At 39.1% G+C, this 17866-nt stretch overlaps 1 protein-coding gene across 1 annotated transcript in view; it reads left to right on the top strand.

Annotated features, from left to right (window-relative positions):
* The window catches only part of SLC8A3 (solute carrier family 8 member A3), a 175234-nt gene extending 157852 nt beyond the window's left edge, over nt 1–17382 (top strand). Inside the window, exons 4-7 of the mRNA XM_032222212.1 lie at nt 6135–6259; nt 7519–7618; nt 13884–14159; nt 16080–17382. Of these exons, the coding sequence (XP_032078103.1) occupies nt 6135–6259; nt 7519–7618; nt 13884–14159; nt 16080–16456 (878 nt within the window). The 3' untranslated portion in view covers nt 16457–17382. The remainder of the gene's footprint in view (nt 1–6134; nt 6260–7518; nt 7619–13883; nt 14160–16079) is intronic.
* The last annotated feature ends 484 nt before the right edge of the window (nt 17383–17866 follow it).

Here is a 17866-nt window from a genome sequence, read left to right as displayed (position 1 = left end):
TAGCACATGTGTGCAAGGGGAACCTTTACTTTATTCTATTTTGTTCTACTTATGTACTTCGCAAGATGTGCTGGCTTTGTAGAGTTAATAGACTTCGTAGCTGAGATTTTACGTTGAGACAAGATTTTAATGATATATGAAGTCTATGCAGAGGTATTTTGCTTCTGAATAATTTCTTGAGGTCAGGAGTCATGCAGGATTTATCATTTGAAATGCTTTGTGCTCAGAAAACAACCTGAATGCTTCATAAATACAGAAGGAACCCTCTATGTTATGCTTGCTTGGCATGCCAGCTGAGAGAAGAAAGGTCAGCATTCAGGAGAGGAAGGGGAGAAGAGAAAGTTCAGAGGAAAGGATGCTTGTTACCATAGCTACAGACTCTACTGTTTTTTCAAGCACTGGGGTGGGTCAACTCGTGTGACACTGGTAAGGGGATTGCACCTGTAATGCTCTTTCGAGATACTGTGTATCTTTGGTGAGCAATAAGGACTGGGCTGTTAATCACTACAAGTTTTAAAATGCCTTGCCTGTCTCTTGACTCTGGCTGGCTTTGTTATCACTCCCAATTAAATACATTTTTAAAGATTAATTTAGATAGTGCCAAACTGAATATTTCTGATACACAGAAAGCTGTAAAAATGTGATTGAGTTTCTAATAGTAACAATAACAACTGCAGAATGTAAAATTGGAAGCAGTTTTTGAAATATTGATGACACATAAAATGGATTTTCCCCCCCTCCTCCGGAAAGGAATAGCCATTGTGTTGAAATAGAGGTTATAACTTAGTAAGGGATAAAGAAGTACAACTAGTGCTGTTGTGTTTTCAGATGGATTTCCATCTTCATGAAAGTGGCGATGGTCTAAGGGTGGGGGAAAACTGTTCTTGAATATTTTGCACAATCGGGGCTGCCTTCATATTTCTTAGATTTCTGCATATGTTGGCTTGGCTCAACTTGTGGTCCACTACTCTTCCCAGAGATGTAAAAGTTTAAAAATTTGGAGCGGGGAGGTGAATTCTAGTGCACACCAATATATTTTAAAAGATAATAAGCCACGTCCTTGAGGGAAAAAAACCATATGGCTTTTTATTGAAACAAATAAAGAAAAACAGAATGAGAAACGAGGCTCAACAAAGAATCAAAGCAAACAAAGACACTTGGGGTGAGAGAGAGAGTGAAATATAATATATTTAAACAATTATATTCAGTAATTTTACTCAGACATTTGTACCGAATATTAATGCAGCTAATTAATTGAGAGGATATTTAAATGCATCTACGCTTAATTAAAGGTTCTTCAAAGCTCTTTTCTGCACTTTTAGATAGCATTTATGCAAATAAAGTTTTTCAGTTTTCCTTTGTTTGGTTTGACATAGTACATCTGGCACTAATTGTAAGCTCTGTATTGTGCTGCAGCAATTAATAAATTGTAGGAAAAATAGCCAAAGAACATTGGTAGGCTTAACAGTTAAACATCTTTCAGTACCATGGACAAGGCTGGTTGCTTGTAAACCTATTTCTAAACTGTTACTCCAGCACAAATTTTGAAGTATCTTTGGGTTTAGTATAATTGCATGAGGTTGTACAACCATATCATGATAAATTATTTCAATCTGATTTAGTTCACCAATTTATTATATTTCCATAATTTTCCTCTTGATTATTATCTTTGTTTCTTGGTTTTCTCCTTTATTCGTGCTCTTACAGATAGTCCTCGACTTATGAGGACAATTGAGCCCAGAATTTATATTGCTAAGTGAGAAATTAGTTAAGTGAGTTTTGCCCCATTTTACAACATGCCACATTTGTTAAGTGAATCACTGCTGTTGTTAAATTAGCAATGCGGTTGTTAATCAGGCTTCCCCATTGACTTTGTCAGAAAGTTGCAAAGGTGGTCACATGACCCCGGGACACTGCAACCATCATAAATATGAACCAGTTGACAAGAATCCAAATGTAAATCACGTGATCGTGGGGTTGCTACAATGGTCATAAGTGTGAAAAATGGCCATAGGTCATTTTTTTTAGTGCTATTGTACTTTTGAATGTACACTAAACGAACAGTTGTAAGCTGAAGACTACCTATATTTTTCATCCCTCTTTTCTATAAGAATTTAGGTGAGTTATTTATTTGTTTCTTGGAAACCCATCTGAATGTTGATAATGCTATAGGATATGGTCAATAAAGTTGTGTGGCATCAGTAGAAAAATAACAATTCTGTAAACATAATTACATCCAGACATGTAATATAATTGTTGATTTAGTAAAGTAGAGAAGATGAAAAGATTGGTAGGTTACGGTCAAGATGCATCAATAATGGGAATTATGAAATTATTACAGGGATTGTGTGCACCTGTCCCGCCTAGGGGTGGGTGATGCTGGCGTTGCTGCCAGTTCGTTTCATGCACACTTAGAGTATTATGTGCTCTAAGACTGACTTTGAGATGGGATTGTGCACAAATGATGAACATGTGATTGCTGAAATGTGTAACCTTTCATTGAAATTTGAAAGAGAAAAACAAGCGAAAGGATATACGATGAAGTGGACTAATATTTTATATACGGAATGTTGGGAAATGTATGGTTTAACGGATTGAAGTTTACTACAATCTTAAGGAGAAACTTTTATAAAATAATGTACCACTGGTGGACAATACCAGAAAATTATTCAGAAAGTATAAAGATACTTCAAAGCCATGGTAGAACTGTGAATAATAGGAAGAATCATTTTACCATGCTTGGTGGACATGTAAAAAGCAATAAAGAAGATTTTGGGTACAAATGCATCAGTGATTCAGAGGGTTTTAAATATTAATATGCAAGTAATTGTATATTAATATACAAGCAGTTTTCCTCATAGGATTTTTTTTAATGGTTAATTGTTTGGAGGGAAATCATGGAAGTTTGTTCTTATATATAATAACTGCATCAGTATAATTTTTATATTTTGTGTGATTTATCACAGAAATTATCTTATTTATCTTTTCAAAGAGGGAAAGGTTTGGCAATACTTTCTATTGGAGAATGGTTGATGAAGATGATAGAACTTGCTAAGATGGCCAGAATGACCTGTTTGATAAGAGAAAATACAATATCTACATTTATTGCTGACTGAAAATCCTTTATGGTTTTTTTTTGTAAAACAGAAAAAAATGAACTTATGATCTATAGTTTTAACTATTAGATAGGATAAATTATAGAAAAAAAAGAGACTCATGGTGTAACTTTTGAAAAAGAGGTAAATCTACAGTTGTACTTCTAACTGCTCTAAAGAAGATCAGAAGCCATTTCTTTATATTTTTTAATGTTTTCCATTTTTCTTCTAGTCCTTTTCTTTTTCTTTCTTCCTCTCTTTTCTTCTTACTTTATTGTAGATTGTATTATTTTTCTCTTACTTTTAAAACTTCGAGAAAATTATATTAGGAAAAAACCCTCAGATACCACATGAAACTTAGTTTTTCATATCTTAAAGATCACTCAAATGAGAGATATAAACGAGACTGGAAAAAATGGATTGACTATATACAAAATAAATACGGGACCAAGAAATTCCAGTTAGCCTATGCTTAAGATCAGAAATGATTTAAACTGTTTAAAGTTAGTTCAGTAAGAAGAAGCTAAGGTCAATGTAGAATGTCATTAATTTCTTTATTTCTTTTTTCTCAATAGATTTTAGACAGTGTTAGTTAAAAATCCATACCGTGTACGGGTTCTGGGAAGTCGGGGGGTGGAAGGAGGGAGGGGCATACAAAAAAAATTGTACTTCAATGTTTTAATGATTGACGAATGATGAAATATTTGTGTTTTTTAAAAGAAATAAAACCTTTTTAAAAGAAACTTAGTTTTTTTTAAAAAAGGACTGCCAAAGTTAAATGAATGTCACTTTTCCCCCAATTGCTGAGTTTGCTAGTAATGTTCATAAAATCTCTTGTTATGCCCACTGCCTGTCACTATAGGCAAGCCACAGTAGGATCCATTTTTTTAGTCATTTATAAGGTGAAGTATATAGTACCAATGCCCTGAGGCACTTTGATTCCATTCCAATTCTGAAAAATAAAACTTTATCCAGCCTGCTCATCAATCCCATGTTGATAAAAACTTTTTATTTTCCTGAATACATGGGCATGTCTTTCCTCTTTATACGAGAAAAATATCTCGGGAAAGAAAAAACAATGAAATAAATTAAAACATAGGATAAAATATATGCTGGGACACACAAAAGCTGAAATGTATGTGTTTGCATCATAGTAGAAGAGATTAATAGATAACAGCTGAAGGTTTATTCAGGGGTGGTATAGACTTACCTTCCCTACTGGTTCACAAATGTGAGTGCGCACATGCGTAGATCAGGGGTGGGTTTCAGGCGGTTCGCGGCAGTCCCCGCGAACCGGTTGGTCGGCGAACCCGGAAGTAAGTAACTTCCGGGAACGCCGAAGGATCCACCCGCCCACGCATGTTTCTTACCCAGTTTTGAAGAGTTCTGTGCTTCCACGCATGCGCAGAACGCATACAGCGCCTGCGCGATCCTCCAGGAGCAGCTGGAGCATCGCATAGGCACTAGTACGCATGCGTGCACTGCACGCGTGCACGAGGACGCTGCCAGCCCCGTTCCAACCAAACCGGTGGGAACAGGGCGAGAAACCCACCTCTGGCGCAGATCCTTCTGCGCACGTGCTTTGGGTGGAAAAGAGGCCTAAATGGGATGCCATAGAGCCGGGTGCGGGTGGGTGGAGTCACCTGAAATTTCCGCTACCGGTTCAGGTGATGCTGAACTGATAGAACACAGCCTCTGGGTTTATTCTTCCCTGCAATATGAGTAAATAAGTAAAAATATTGGTGTTTTCATCCAAGTTTTGGCTTTTGGGGAGGAAAGCTAATGATTTTTGCATTTGTCTCTTCCAAGCTGGGTTGATAGCAATGAGTGCTACAAAAGCACACATTGATTTCCTTCCCTTGATCAACATATTTTATGTTGTTCTTTTTTATCTACTGAAATCTTGAATTGTTTCTATAGAAGCCTAACACAATAAAAACTATGAGTTTCTTCATGAATGATAATTAATAAGATTAACGCTCACTGCAAACTCTGGTACAACAGAGATGTTCGAAAAGAATAAATAAAAACTTGATATTTTGAGAAATACGTTTCACATGCAGCTTTTTCTCTCTTTTGAAACATTAAAATACGAGTCCCAATTGTGACATTTTTTGGACACTGATCTGCTCATGGCAAAAGAAGAAGCAATGAATGGGAGAGATACACAACATAATGATTTCATAATCTAGGAAGTCATAAAAGGAAGCATGTATATTTAATAAATGTATGAGTCACATTTCAGATAATAAACCCTCAAAATGACCTAAATAGAAAATTCATGTTTAAATTACCAAGGCCACAATCCAGCCAAAATATAAGGATGATTAAACTTCAGAGGGTTATATGTCCCATAGGTTGAACTTAAGTATAATATTGCAAACAGTTAAAAAAGAAAAGTAGTTCCAATATTTTCTGTAAGCCACATTTTTGCAAAGAGAATGAACTTGCCCTCCCCTTATTCTGTTTCATTCAGATTTTACATATTAAAAAGCAAAACATAAAATTATGAGAAGAAAAATGTATTGGTTGTATCCTCTGCCATGCTTTGTAATGTATCACAGTTTCCTATAAGATACAGAAACTGTTTTTTTTAAATATACAAGGTGAAACTGTTTTGTAAACAATAGACAAATGGCAGAAATCTTCACACAGAAAACAAGCAGATGTTGACTTTAAAAGACACCTGAAAAAGGTCCAGGATTTCAATCTATGGGTTAATATACTATATATAGAAGGCAAAATTCTGGTGATCTTTTTGATGATGAGTTTCTTCCTCTTTTAAATTCCTAGGTTTTTGCAATAAATCTACATATAAAACCTTGTGTCTCTCTGGGCATGGAAATATAGAAAGTGTATCAACTGCTACAAAGCCTGGATAATTCTGGTGAACAATTTATAGGATGAATGCCAATGTGGCCCTTGAAAAAGAAACAAAACCAATTAATTTCCAAATCCAGCCCTTTTGCTATTGATTTTGGCCTTGTCCTCTTACTAATATATTGGAGACTCACTTTATATCCATGTTTTCTTCCACAGAGGTGGTAGAAAGAAAACTGACTATGGAGGAAGAGGAAGCCAAACGTATTGCAGAAATGGGAAAGCCAATACTGGGTGGACATCCAAAACTGGAGGTCATCATTGAAGAGTCCTATGAGTTCAAGGTCAGTGCTGTGCACTCAGGGTTTTGCAGGACGGGAGGGAAGGAAAAGCAGGAAAGGAACTAAACAGAAAAATTGGTTAGCAGAGCTAAGCAGAAGAAAGGAAGAGGACCGAAAGGAAAAGGGAAGAAGAGGGTTGCAAGGATTGCTGAGCTAAGGCGAAAGTCTTTGTCCTGGGAGGGAAGAGAAGACAATGAGAAAAATAAATGAAAGGAGGTCAGGGAAAGAGAGAGCAAGGCTGAAAGAAAGTAATTAAGAGATGTTTTGAAGAATACAGTCCTACTTTAACAATATGGCTGCGTCCAGAAGTTTCACCACTATCTTCTGAACAGTGAGGGATGGAAAGTCCTACATCAGAAGGTGGGTTAGGTTGCTACTTTGAATTATTTATAAAAAAAATAGAGACAGGACCTAAAAAAAGAATCAAATAAATAATAAAATATTCATGCATTCAAGATACATAACTAAGAACCGACTAAACCAAACGTGTGATTGTTTCTAGCTAAAAGAATTATCACTCTGATGTATGTGAGAAATTAACAGGCAAATATGCTAAATTTTATTCTGCTGTTTTCAGTTGCTAATCCTTACAGTCAAATGACTCCAAGGCCAAACTGGCATGCCCTTACATCTAGCTGAAACAGGTTTCTGTCTCTCTGAAGGTTGGTTGCCCTGGAAATTGTTTTTAGCAGACACGTCTGCCTCAATCCAGGTCAAGTCTGCTAAGACTCATAAAACACTGTAGAGGAACTTGAGCTTGCTAAGTTCATGCCATTATGAAAGGGATTTACTGTATGAATGGGGGGGAAATTATCCATTGACAGAATACATTGCGGGCTGTGAAAGAAGAATAGCATTTACTAAGAAGGGAGAAAGTTGTATATGAATAAAGAAGCAGAAGGTTCCCTTTTTCTTAATGATGCAACAATGACTTTTGGCAAACAACCTTGTTATAAAATGGCTTCCTGACCTACTTACAGTTTGATGTTTATACCTTTCATTTCTTTTATTTATTCTTTCACGGACATTATCTGTGGCTTAAGTTAGCTTCTTGCGGTTAATGTTTTTTTAAAGAGTTAACGCTACAATTACAAGGAAACCTATAAGGAATGGAAATTCTGGGTCATATGATCATAAAACCCTTGGAAGACACCTGCATGGAAAAGCTACCTGACACCTTCAGTCAACCTCCAAATTGATTGAGAGATGCTCCAAAGGAAGCCCTTTAGTAAAATCAATCTTTGTGTCCTTCTGATTGACAGAGTACAGTGGACAAGCTCATCAAGAAGACAAACTTGGCGTTGGTTGTAGGAACTCATTCATGGAGAGACCAGTTCATAGAAGCCATCACTGTCAGTGCAGGTGAGACAAAGTAAATGCCTTGTACTCAGCCAAGGAAACAATCACCCAGAGACAGGGCAGAATTCTAACATGAATTCTTACTTTGGGAGTTTTTATGAAGTTCTTGCTCCTCAATAGATGTTATGAGCAGCTGAAAGTGTTCAACTTGCTTGACTTTGGTTTGACATTTTGGGGAGGGGGAGTTCCATGCACTGGATAGTAAATGAGTATTTATTAAGTCTGATAATAAAGAATGTTTGGTTAATTACTTGCTTTTTTAACTCTTACTTAACAGCATAGTGTTCAAAAAGATCACTGAATGGTGGAATTTCGAGGCTATGTAAAATCACAATAAAAAGAAAGGTTACCGTTTAATAAAGAAAAGTTTTTCACTGATTATTCGAAAGGAACTGTTTTTTAAAAATAATTCCTGTTACTGTAATTTTCCAGAATCAGAGTAGGTAAAATTAATTCCTTTAATTCTCATTGCCAGTAGTTAACATTAACCCCCACACTATTATAATTGTTCTTGACTGATCAGTTGGGTTTAATTTTGAGTAATCCAGCTATTTTTATTTAAATAATGTAGTAAAATTTAACTAGTTGATTTATCCATTCACTTAAATTAGAATGCTTAATCCTTTGGCTAGACTTTGATAACTCATTTCAACACATATCACAGAACCTGCTTCCTTAGTGATAAACAGTGCTTTAAATCCACATACTTCTGTGGCTAGGTATGCTAAGGACTTCTGTTTTAAGTGAACTACATAGTTCGCAAATAATCATAGTATCCTGTTGCAAATGTTAGAGTACTTCTAAGCTGGATACTAGCATTCTTACTGGGAAAGAGTTCATTTCCAGTAAGCCTACGTTTTCTGCCGAATGCTGTTCAAGTCTCCAATCTCAGGATTTTGCCCTCATCCAGGGGTGCACTTCAAAAAATACAGCAAACGGTTTTCTGCTCAGTTGCTGGGTGGGAGTAGACATGGTGGGTGTGGCCTAGTGGGCCTCCTGCATCATAGGGGGGGCGTTCTCGCCTTCCCCAGGCTCCGTAGGCTTTCCTCGAGCCTCTGGGAGGACAAACACTGCCTCCTCCGGGCTCCGGAGGCCTTCTGGGAGACCCATTTTTCCCCTCCATGAGCTTCCAGGTGGGCCCTGCACTTACCTCACATCCAAAATGGGCCAAGTGGAGACTCCTAGGAGGAGTGTAGTGGGGTGGCAGGTGCGGGAAATGGTGGGCAGGGCCAGCCAGGGGTGGGATTTGGAGGTTCTCCGAACCACCCCATAACATTAACTACGGGTTCTCCCGAACCTGGGTGAACCCGTAGCAGCCCAGCCCTGCCCTCATCCAAGGTGGTCAGCTGCCAGTGCCAAATATGCCAGGACACAGTGATGTTTAGGTACAAAACATTTTATATTTGATCTACTGCTACTTATTGTGTTGATGGAAAACCTTGCCACTAGCAAAGACAGGCTGAAAAGCAGGAGCTCCTACATTTTGTGCCTAATGAATGATTTTGAGAAAGTGTCACGGGCACCATAACAGGTGTTTTTTTTCTTTTTAAAAGAGCAGAGTGATTAGAAGATTAAAGTTACCAACTACTCCACTGTCTTGCTTTCCTTTCTAAATGAATCCTTTGAATTCATACATTGCGCAGAAGTATCCTCAGAGACAAAAGGGGAAGAAGGGAGTTGGAGACTAGAAGCCTCTTGCTTTCTAACCAGCCAAAGCAAATTTTATAGAGCCAAGAACTCTGTCCCTATAGGAAAGGTCATGAAGCTTGAGTGTTTGGTTCAATGCTGGACAGAGCTGTGATGAAGGGATGCAGGTCAAGTCAGGGTTAATCTCAAGAGGAGTTGAAGAAAACCATTATTTGAGACAAAGCAAATTATTTTTCACCCATTCTTTCTCAGTGCAACCCAAGTGTTTAGTTCAAGAAACATCTTAGATAAGGTAATCCATTTCAAATCCACCTTCCAGATGCAAAGCAGTTAGATGAAATATGTAGCTGACTTTTACTTCTTTGATTGAGTGAAATGGCTGCCCATCTCACAGCAGTAACTCTGGCCAGCATGCAAAGTTTAGCATGCAGAGTTAAAAACAATGGTATAAACAGTCTGAACCATAGTGTCCAAGGTTACAACAAGCCCAGCTGATAAGAAAACATTAACCAGCAGAGCCCTAATGCCGGGGGAAGTAGCTATATCATAGAAACTCTGAACGCTTTTGATTGTTCTGCCCATCTCTGCTGGTACCTGAATTTGAGCTTCACTCCAAAGGAAAGACTTCAAGGGGACTATGGAAAGTCCAGCTATGACATTCAAATTGGTAGTAATGTATTGTTGGAAGTTAGTATCCACGCCTCTCCTAGAAAAATGAAATATTCTAGGAAATATTAAAAAGGCAGAATATTATATTTCCTTGGATGAGAAAGGGAGCAGCATGTTTTTTTAGGAAAGAAGCAGACTCACTTTTAATAGCCCCCACCCTCCTCAATAGCCCACAGCAGAGGTCCGCACTTAAGAGATAAAGAGGTAGATAGGTCTATTCATAAGCAAATGCCCTCACCCAAGATCCAACAAAGGTAGGATTTACCCATCTAGCAACAGAACTCACCACATGGCACCTGGGGACATTACATCATCCAAGCCTGGGACACAGACAACCTACAAAGTTAGCTAAGACCCCCGCCCCTTCAGAGTCTGAAAGCCAATGGGATACATTTCTTATACAGGAACAGGAAACTCTGAAGTGGGGCCCAAGAGAGTGAATAAAACTCTGACACTCTCAGTACCTCAGCATCTCCCACCCCAGCAGAGCATTACATACACAAACATATTGGAATAGGGTTTTGCCTAGTACAGTGATGGCACTGGTGGGATTCAGCCAGTTCGCACCTATTCGGGAGAACCGGTTGGTAACTTTCTAAGCAGTTTGGAGAACCGGTTGTTGGAAGAAATCTCATTTTGTTTTTTTCCATTTCACAGGGCTAATCCTGTAAGGAAGGCAGGAAGGAAACATTCTAGTGTTGTTTCTAGCCTAATCTTTATTTCTCCGCTTACAGAAACCGCCTCTCCAGTTAACCCTTAGTACATTGTAACAGCTAAGGTGAAGCACCCATTGACATGAGTGATGTTGAGTTGGCCACGCCTACCCAGTCACATGACCACCAAGCCCCACCTACCCAGCTGGTCATTAGGGCAGAGAAACGGTTGTTAAATTATTTGAATCCCACCACTGAGTGATGGTGAACCTTTTTAGCACTGAGTGCCTAAACCAGAATGCGCAGGCATGTGCCGGAGCACTGGAAACCCAAAGACCAGCTGGCCGGTGCATGCATGCTTGTTTTTTGGGCATTTGGGGGCGCATTTTCAGGCCAGTTTTTGAGGCATTTTCAGGCTGGGTTTTGGGCCATGTTTTTGGCCTGAAAAGGGCCCCCAAAATGGCCTGAAAACAGCCCCAAAATGGCCCCCAAATGACCTGGTTTTTGGCCGTTTTCAGGCCATTTTCTGGCAGTCCAGCACCCACAGAGAAGCTGGCAATGGCATGCATGCATGCCCACAGAGAGGGCTTTGTGTGCCACCTCTGGCACGTGTGCGATAGGTTTGCCATCACGGGCCTAGTACATTTCTTGGTCTTCAGCAATAGATTGTCATGGATTGCTTCCTGATTGCTTAACGATGGTAAACAATTGAAGTAGCCATCTCTTACTGAAATAAAATTGGAGAGAGACGTTTAGTAAGAGAAATGTTTGTGGGGAAAATATTGTTTTGAGATTTCGAGCAGATTGTTGGACTCAAGAGCTCTTTGATCCCAAGCATATATCTTTTGTATCAAGCTTCAGTTACAACTTTTAAGGCCCTAGAGCTGGTCCAGAGCTGAATTTTACTGTACTGTGCAAGAGAAATCAATCTTGTAACCTTGGGCACTGAGAAGTATGAGCCCTTCTGTCTTGTGCCTAGCACCAAATACTGAAGTTCATCTACTTTACTGTGTGAGAAATAATTTCTTTGAATAACTTTAGTTCAAATGCGTGCATCTTCTGAGAAAAGATGAAAAAGATTGCCTATCTTCAATCTTTTCACAATGCTGTCACTGTTGCTATGGTAATAAATGTGGTCATCCTCTAGGTGCTCATATAAGAACAAAGTTAAGGACATTAAGTGTTGCTTCCTTTGCTGTTACCTACTTTCAAGGTTTATATTATCATTACAAGGAATAAGGAACCCAGCGCAGTCTCAAACTGTTTATCCCTGCTAACTTTTCAGAAACTAATAAAATCAAAAGGAATAAAAGTACAGTTTTAACACTGCCTCTTTTTAATTACTCGTGAAAGTTTCTGACTAGAAAAAGACTTTTTCCATAGTCACCTTTAAGGAGATTGGATTTTTTGACTTTTTCCTCAGTATACTGGTCTCTTTATGCTGCACCACTATTTTGGAATATATAGAGATCGTCCATAATTAAATAAGTAGACTTTCAGGAAGCATAGAGGTATACAATGATAAGTTCCTGCTATGGCGCACCAGCTGCAAGCAGAGCTGGCAGCATATTCGGACAGTGAGGAGGTTGGGGAGGAACATGGGCCAGTCCTGGAGTCTAGGGAAGGCTCTGTATCAGAGGCAGAGAAGGGGCCAGAGCTGTATGCCAGCTATCAGCTACCTTCAGAGTCAGACCTCAGTGAGGCAGACAAACAGCTGGAGCTTGTTTCCAATGTGTGCATGCGCAGAGTTGCCGGATAAAGGGAACAGCTAAAGAACAGGGGTTGACTTGGGAGTAAGGCCACCGGTGGATGATAAATGGCCCTTCCCAGAGGAAATAAAAGAGGAGCGAAAGGGGAGTGGAATTTGCAGGGGACAATTATTTCACTTCATTAGTTCGTGATTTTCCGAGACTCCTTGCCAAGTTTTGCAGATATTAGCCCGTCAGCTCTCTATGCCAGATAAGGTTTGTGATTGTAAATCCTCCCTGGAAAGACTTTGTGAATGTGAATGAACAGAATTCACAGTAAACTAATAAAACGGTTTTTTGTTGGGACCAGGAGTTTTCTTCATGCTCTTCAGAAGCCTAAGTCAAAACAGTTCCTTCTGTAGCTTTTGGGAGGTAAGAAGAACAACATAGAATGCTGCAGGCAAGAAAATCCATTACTATCAAAGAGCCTCTAAAGGCTTCGTGTCCACAGGAGAAGGTGGAGCTGTGTGATCCATAAAACAGAGCAGTTTCAAGAAGAAGATAGGTGGCAGGATCAAGAAGTAGAGATTCAGATAAAACAGCCAGTAAGCAATGTTCATAGGAGGATTGGAAATGAAAAGAGAAAACGAGGACAAATTTCTGGATCAAATACCAGCATGGTACTAGATGGAGGTTGCCTAATTTGGTGGCCTCCGTGTATATTAAGATGGCAAGTCCAGTCCTACTGCATCCCACATATCTCTAGAGGGCAGCTAGTTGTGTAGGACTGTGTTGGACATTCCTAAGTAACTTACTGGAACACAGGCTGAAGCTTCTTGTGGAGCTACCCAATAACCTGAAGATCAAGAAAGAAGCAGCAGCTCTAGCAGTTAGCCTTATTTATCCCTTATCCTGGAATGTTCCCTTTTTGATCAGATGATGGTTTTAAATACAAAAATGCCTGTGGACACTAAAGGGGGGGAGGCAAGAAAGTTATTCTTCCCATGAAACATTATTAAATATTTAAATGGTTGTCCCAAAGGTGCTTTTTCAGGTGGCAACTGGACTTTCTTGTTTTTTCTTTGAAGACGTTTCACTTCTAATCCAAGAAGCTTCTTCAGCTTTGACTGGATGGTGGGGAATGGAAGGCAAGGAATACAGATCCTTCCATTCTCCACCATTCAGTCAGAGCTGAAGAAGCTTCTTGGATGAGAAGCGAAATGTCTTCAAAGAAAAAAAACAAGGAAGTTCAGTTGCCTCCTGAAAAAGCACCTTTGGAACAACCATGACCCGGATGACTGAGAATCTCTACAGACTTTTATACAAATGGCTGTTATCATAGAGAACCTTTTCAAGGGACAGATTGATACTAGCCTATTCGAGCCACGTACATGCAGTGAAAAAGTTTGTAAAACTGTATTATCTGGATCCTGTTCATCTGATGTGCATATTTGAAAGCGAGAAATGAATAAAGCCACAGCGCCTCCAAGAAGAACCCAACAAAGCGGTGATTGTATGACTTGCTATCCCTTCACTATTTCTAGGCTTGGACCGTTGGGATTTTGCATAGCATCCACTGATTTGAAGTGCTCTCTTTTGTCTTTCCTACAGCAGGTGAGGAAGAGGAGGATGAGTCTGGTGAGGAGCGCTTGCCCTCCTGCTTTGATTATGTCATGCATTTCCTGACTGTCTTCTGGAAAGTGCTCTTTGCCTGCGTGCCCCCGACAGAGTATTGCAATGGCTGGGCCTGCTTCATTGTGTCCATTCTGATCATTGGGATGCTCACTGCCGTCATTGGAGATCTGGCCTCCCACTTTGGCTGCACGATTGGCCTCAAGGATTCTGTGACTGCCGTGGTCTTCGTGGCCTTTGGTACTTCAGTCCCAGGTGAGACTGGGAGGGACTCTTTGAAATAGGAGGGTGGTACCACAATGGCTTCTAACAATTCCACCACTAACAATGGTTGCAAGCTATCATGGGGTTACATGCAGCTTCCTAGAAATGTCCTCCAGAAATGATGTTAAAAAAGTAATCCAGGCTTAGACAAAGAGCAGGGGCATCTGAAAGCCAGTTACAGAATATTTATAAGGAAAAGCAAGAAGAAGAAATTACATTTGCCTTACTTAACTCCTTGGAGGGCTGTCAAGTAGGAAAAATAATGAAGAAATATTTTGCATCACCCATCAGCCTTTTTGGAATTGATGATGTATTGCGCCTTCCAAACATATGTATGTATAAATAAAAAAAGAATGTCAGCAAATGATAAAGTGCCTCATACTTTATCTCAAGAAGTTGGTTACAAATATTCCAGCACAACTTCTTAACAAAGAAACTGTTAGAAATGATTTCTTTCTTTGAAATATTTCAGGTAGGACTTGTTTGTGCAGCAGGGAGCATTTCAGCATTTTCCTTCTTTGCACAAAATTAACACCCTGGATTGTGCATATTACTACCAAATTAGGTTACAAATAAGTCACTTCCACCAAACAGGTTTCTAATTGTTTTCATCCTTATGCTAAAAAAAAAAACCACTTTAAGATATTTTATGCTAAATGATAGCATATAAACACGGCTATCATTTAACAAGCCCTCTTGCTACTAAGGCTAAATGCTACATATAATTTCAATGGTCAAGGCAGCCAAAAGCCATGGGACACAATCCAGAATCAATGTATTACTTTTGTCCTTTGCTCCACTGAATATAAATAAGGTTGCACAAGCTGCCAAATGCTGTTCCTCAGCATCATCTGTGGTCCCACTTGCTATCTTGCTGATTTTGACACCACCCACTCCTACAGAAACATCTGCTTCTTTAAAAAAAAATGTGATTTGATTAAATTTCAAACTGCAAATAAAAAGTAAGCAAACCAGCAAAACCAAGTGCCAAAAAGAGGGAAAAGCATAGCTGTAATATAGATGATTGTTAATTTCAGAGTACAAGTTGACGTATTTTTTTTCAACCAATATCTGTACCAGAGAAAGTTGGAAGCAACATACTCATCCCTCCACAAACACTTCTGCACATCTTCAGTTTACCTGTCAAGTCTCTCTGGGTGTAAATGGAAGTGTGAAAAGGAAACATTTGCATGTATGGTTCTCCTTTGGAATACAAATACACATAAAAAGAAGAGGTTATCATGACTTGAGCCTCTTCAGGCATTCATCTAAACCAGTGTTTCTTAACCGTGACAACTTGAAGATGTGAAGATGCAGGGTTCGCTGGGGAACTCTGGCAACTGAAGTGCACATATCTTCAAGATGCACAGTTGAAAATTGCCAATCTTAACAAATGAACAAATAAAGAAACACCAGAGGCCTTGAAAGTGGGTGGAGGAAAGATATGCATGTTATTGCTAATTCCACTTGCTAATCTCCCCAAATCTCACATTGGAGGTCTAAGAGGGACTTTTAGGGTTATTTTTCCATGAATGGAACAGAATAAAATCCTCAGCTGAATAGAGACAAGCGGGTAAGAGTGTAGGTGTGCAGATCTCCTTTCTACTTCTTGGTGAGTTGTGATGGGACCAGTGTACACATCCCACCAACCAGGTTGGGAAAGATAAGTTAACACCTTGTTCTCTTAATGAGATATCACTGGTAGGATTGATTGGACTAAGTACTCTTCAGCACACCTCTTTCATGTGATCTGTCATCTGAGCACACCGATTCATCATCTTAATGCTGTTGGCCCGTTCTTTTTCTGCCCTAAAAAGTATCCCCATCTTCTTCATGACAGGACCATGTTTGTCTGCTTTATATTGGAAAGACTGAACTGCTACTCATGCATTGGTTTCTTTTCCCTTCCAGATACTTTTGCTAGCAAAGCAGCCGCTGTTCAAGACATTCACGCAGATGCTTCCATTGGCAACGTCACAGGCAGCAACGCAGTCAACGTCTTCTTGGGCATTGGACTGGCATGGTCGGTAGCTGCCATCTACTGGGCTTCTCAAGGAGAGGAGTTCCACGTGTCAGCTGGCACTCTTGCCTTCTCTGTGACACTGTTCACCATTTTTGCTTTTGTCTGCATCAGTGTGCTATTGTACCGAAGACGGCCTCATTTTGGAGGAGAACTAGGAGGCCCTAAAGGGTGCAGACTTGCCACAACTTTGCTTTTTGTGAGTCTGTGGCTATTGTACATTTTATTTGCTACCCTGGAGGCCTATTGTTACATCAAGGGGTTCTAAGTCATGGAGAGTTTTCATGCCAGAAGGGAGGCCTTCTTCTCCTCTGATACCTCATTGAAGACCAGTCCTAAGAGTGTTGTCTAACCAGGAGTGGACACTCACTATCAATTTTCCAGAACTGCCCTGGTTATAGGATGACCAGGCTTCAAGAAGGGCAAAATTATCATGATAAAAAGTCAAGACAGATATTAAAATAAAGCCAACAGCATCAATCATTCAGTCAAATCAGAAACATCAGCAGTTCCTAAATACCCATTTGTTGAATTCTGCTGTAAGACTCCATGATGTTCATTCCTCCACTTTACAAAATATCATATATTCAGATAATGATCTTATAAAGCATTGGGGATGGGAGTGTTTTTTTTAATTTGGGGAGGGTGAATCTTACCTGATCTATTTTCTGTTTTTAACACGAAGAAAGGGGCTGAAAAAATTACAGGTTCAACTTTCATGCCACATGCTGGAGCTGGAGTTGAAAAGGCTCTATATTTTTTACTCTATATGAACATTTAATTATCATTTTTCACTTTGTTTTAGAGTTATAGTGCTATTGTATTTTAAGTGCAAACATAACCCATATAGACATGACACCAACACGTATGGACACACAGATGAAAACTACAGTTGAAAACTGGAGCATGTAGCAAGTAATACACCTTCCTGGGCTACCCCCCCCCCCAAAAAAAAAAGAACAAGGAGAACAAGCTGTAAAGATATTCTATGTAATGTGTATATTTTGAATAGGGCAAATCTCTTTGTGTAATTAACATAAAAGCTTTTAGCACTGCAGAATTAAATATATATAAATATATATAGTTATTTATACACAGCAAATAAATCAATGCAAAGGATAAAACTGCAGTGTGAAAAATACAAGCAAGAGAAAACCAGCACAAGTTTATTACTATTGTCATTATCATCATCGTAATCGTCTTCATCATCATCATGATCAATTTGTTCCATATGTGGAAAAAGAAGATTCTTTTTAAAATAGAAAATAATGTATGTAAATACAGTGCTCACACTTTTTGAGTGTTAAAATATCACTCAAAATCCTTCGAGAATTGTATTGCTTTGCTTCGACTTTGCTCTTAAAAACACTAAATGAAGTTTTTTTTAAAAACGGCACTATCTCTATACGTTTTTTCAGATTGGATAATGGAATCCTTCTTTAACAAAGATTGTTTTTTAAAAAGCAGCATTCAAATCTAATATTAAAACATAGTTGTATGTTAAGTTGAGGCGGTTGTTAGAATGCAGTATTGCAGACTAATTCTGCCGACTGCCAGTTCGATCCTGACTGGTTCAAGGTTAACTCAGCCTTCCATCCTTCTGAGGTCAGTAAAATGAGGAGCCAGGTTGTTGGAGGCAATAGATTGACTCTGTAAACCGTGCAGAGAGTGCTGTGAA

Source organism: Thamnophis elegans, chromosome 1 (genome assembly GCF_009769535.1).
Source record: "Thamnophis elegans isolate rThaEle1 chromosome 1, rThaEle1.pri, whole genome shotgun sequence".
In the NCBI taxonomy this organism is placed as follows: domain Eukaryota; kingdom Metazoa; phylum Chordata; class Lepidosauria; order Squamata; family Colubridae; genus Thamnophis; species Thamnophis elegans.
This window is presented reverse-complemented; position numbering and strand designations above follow the sequence as displayed.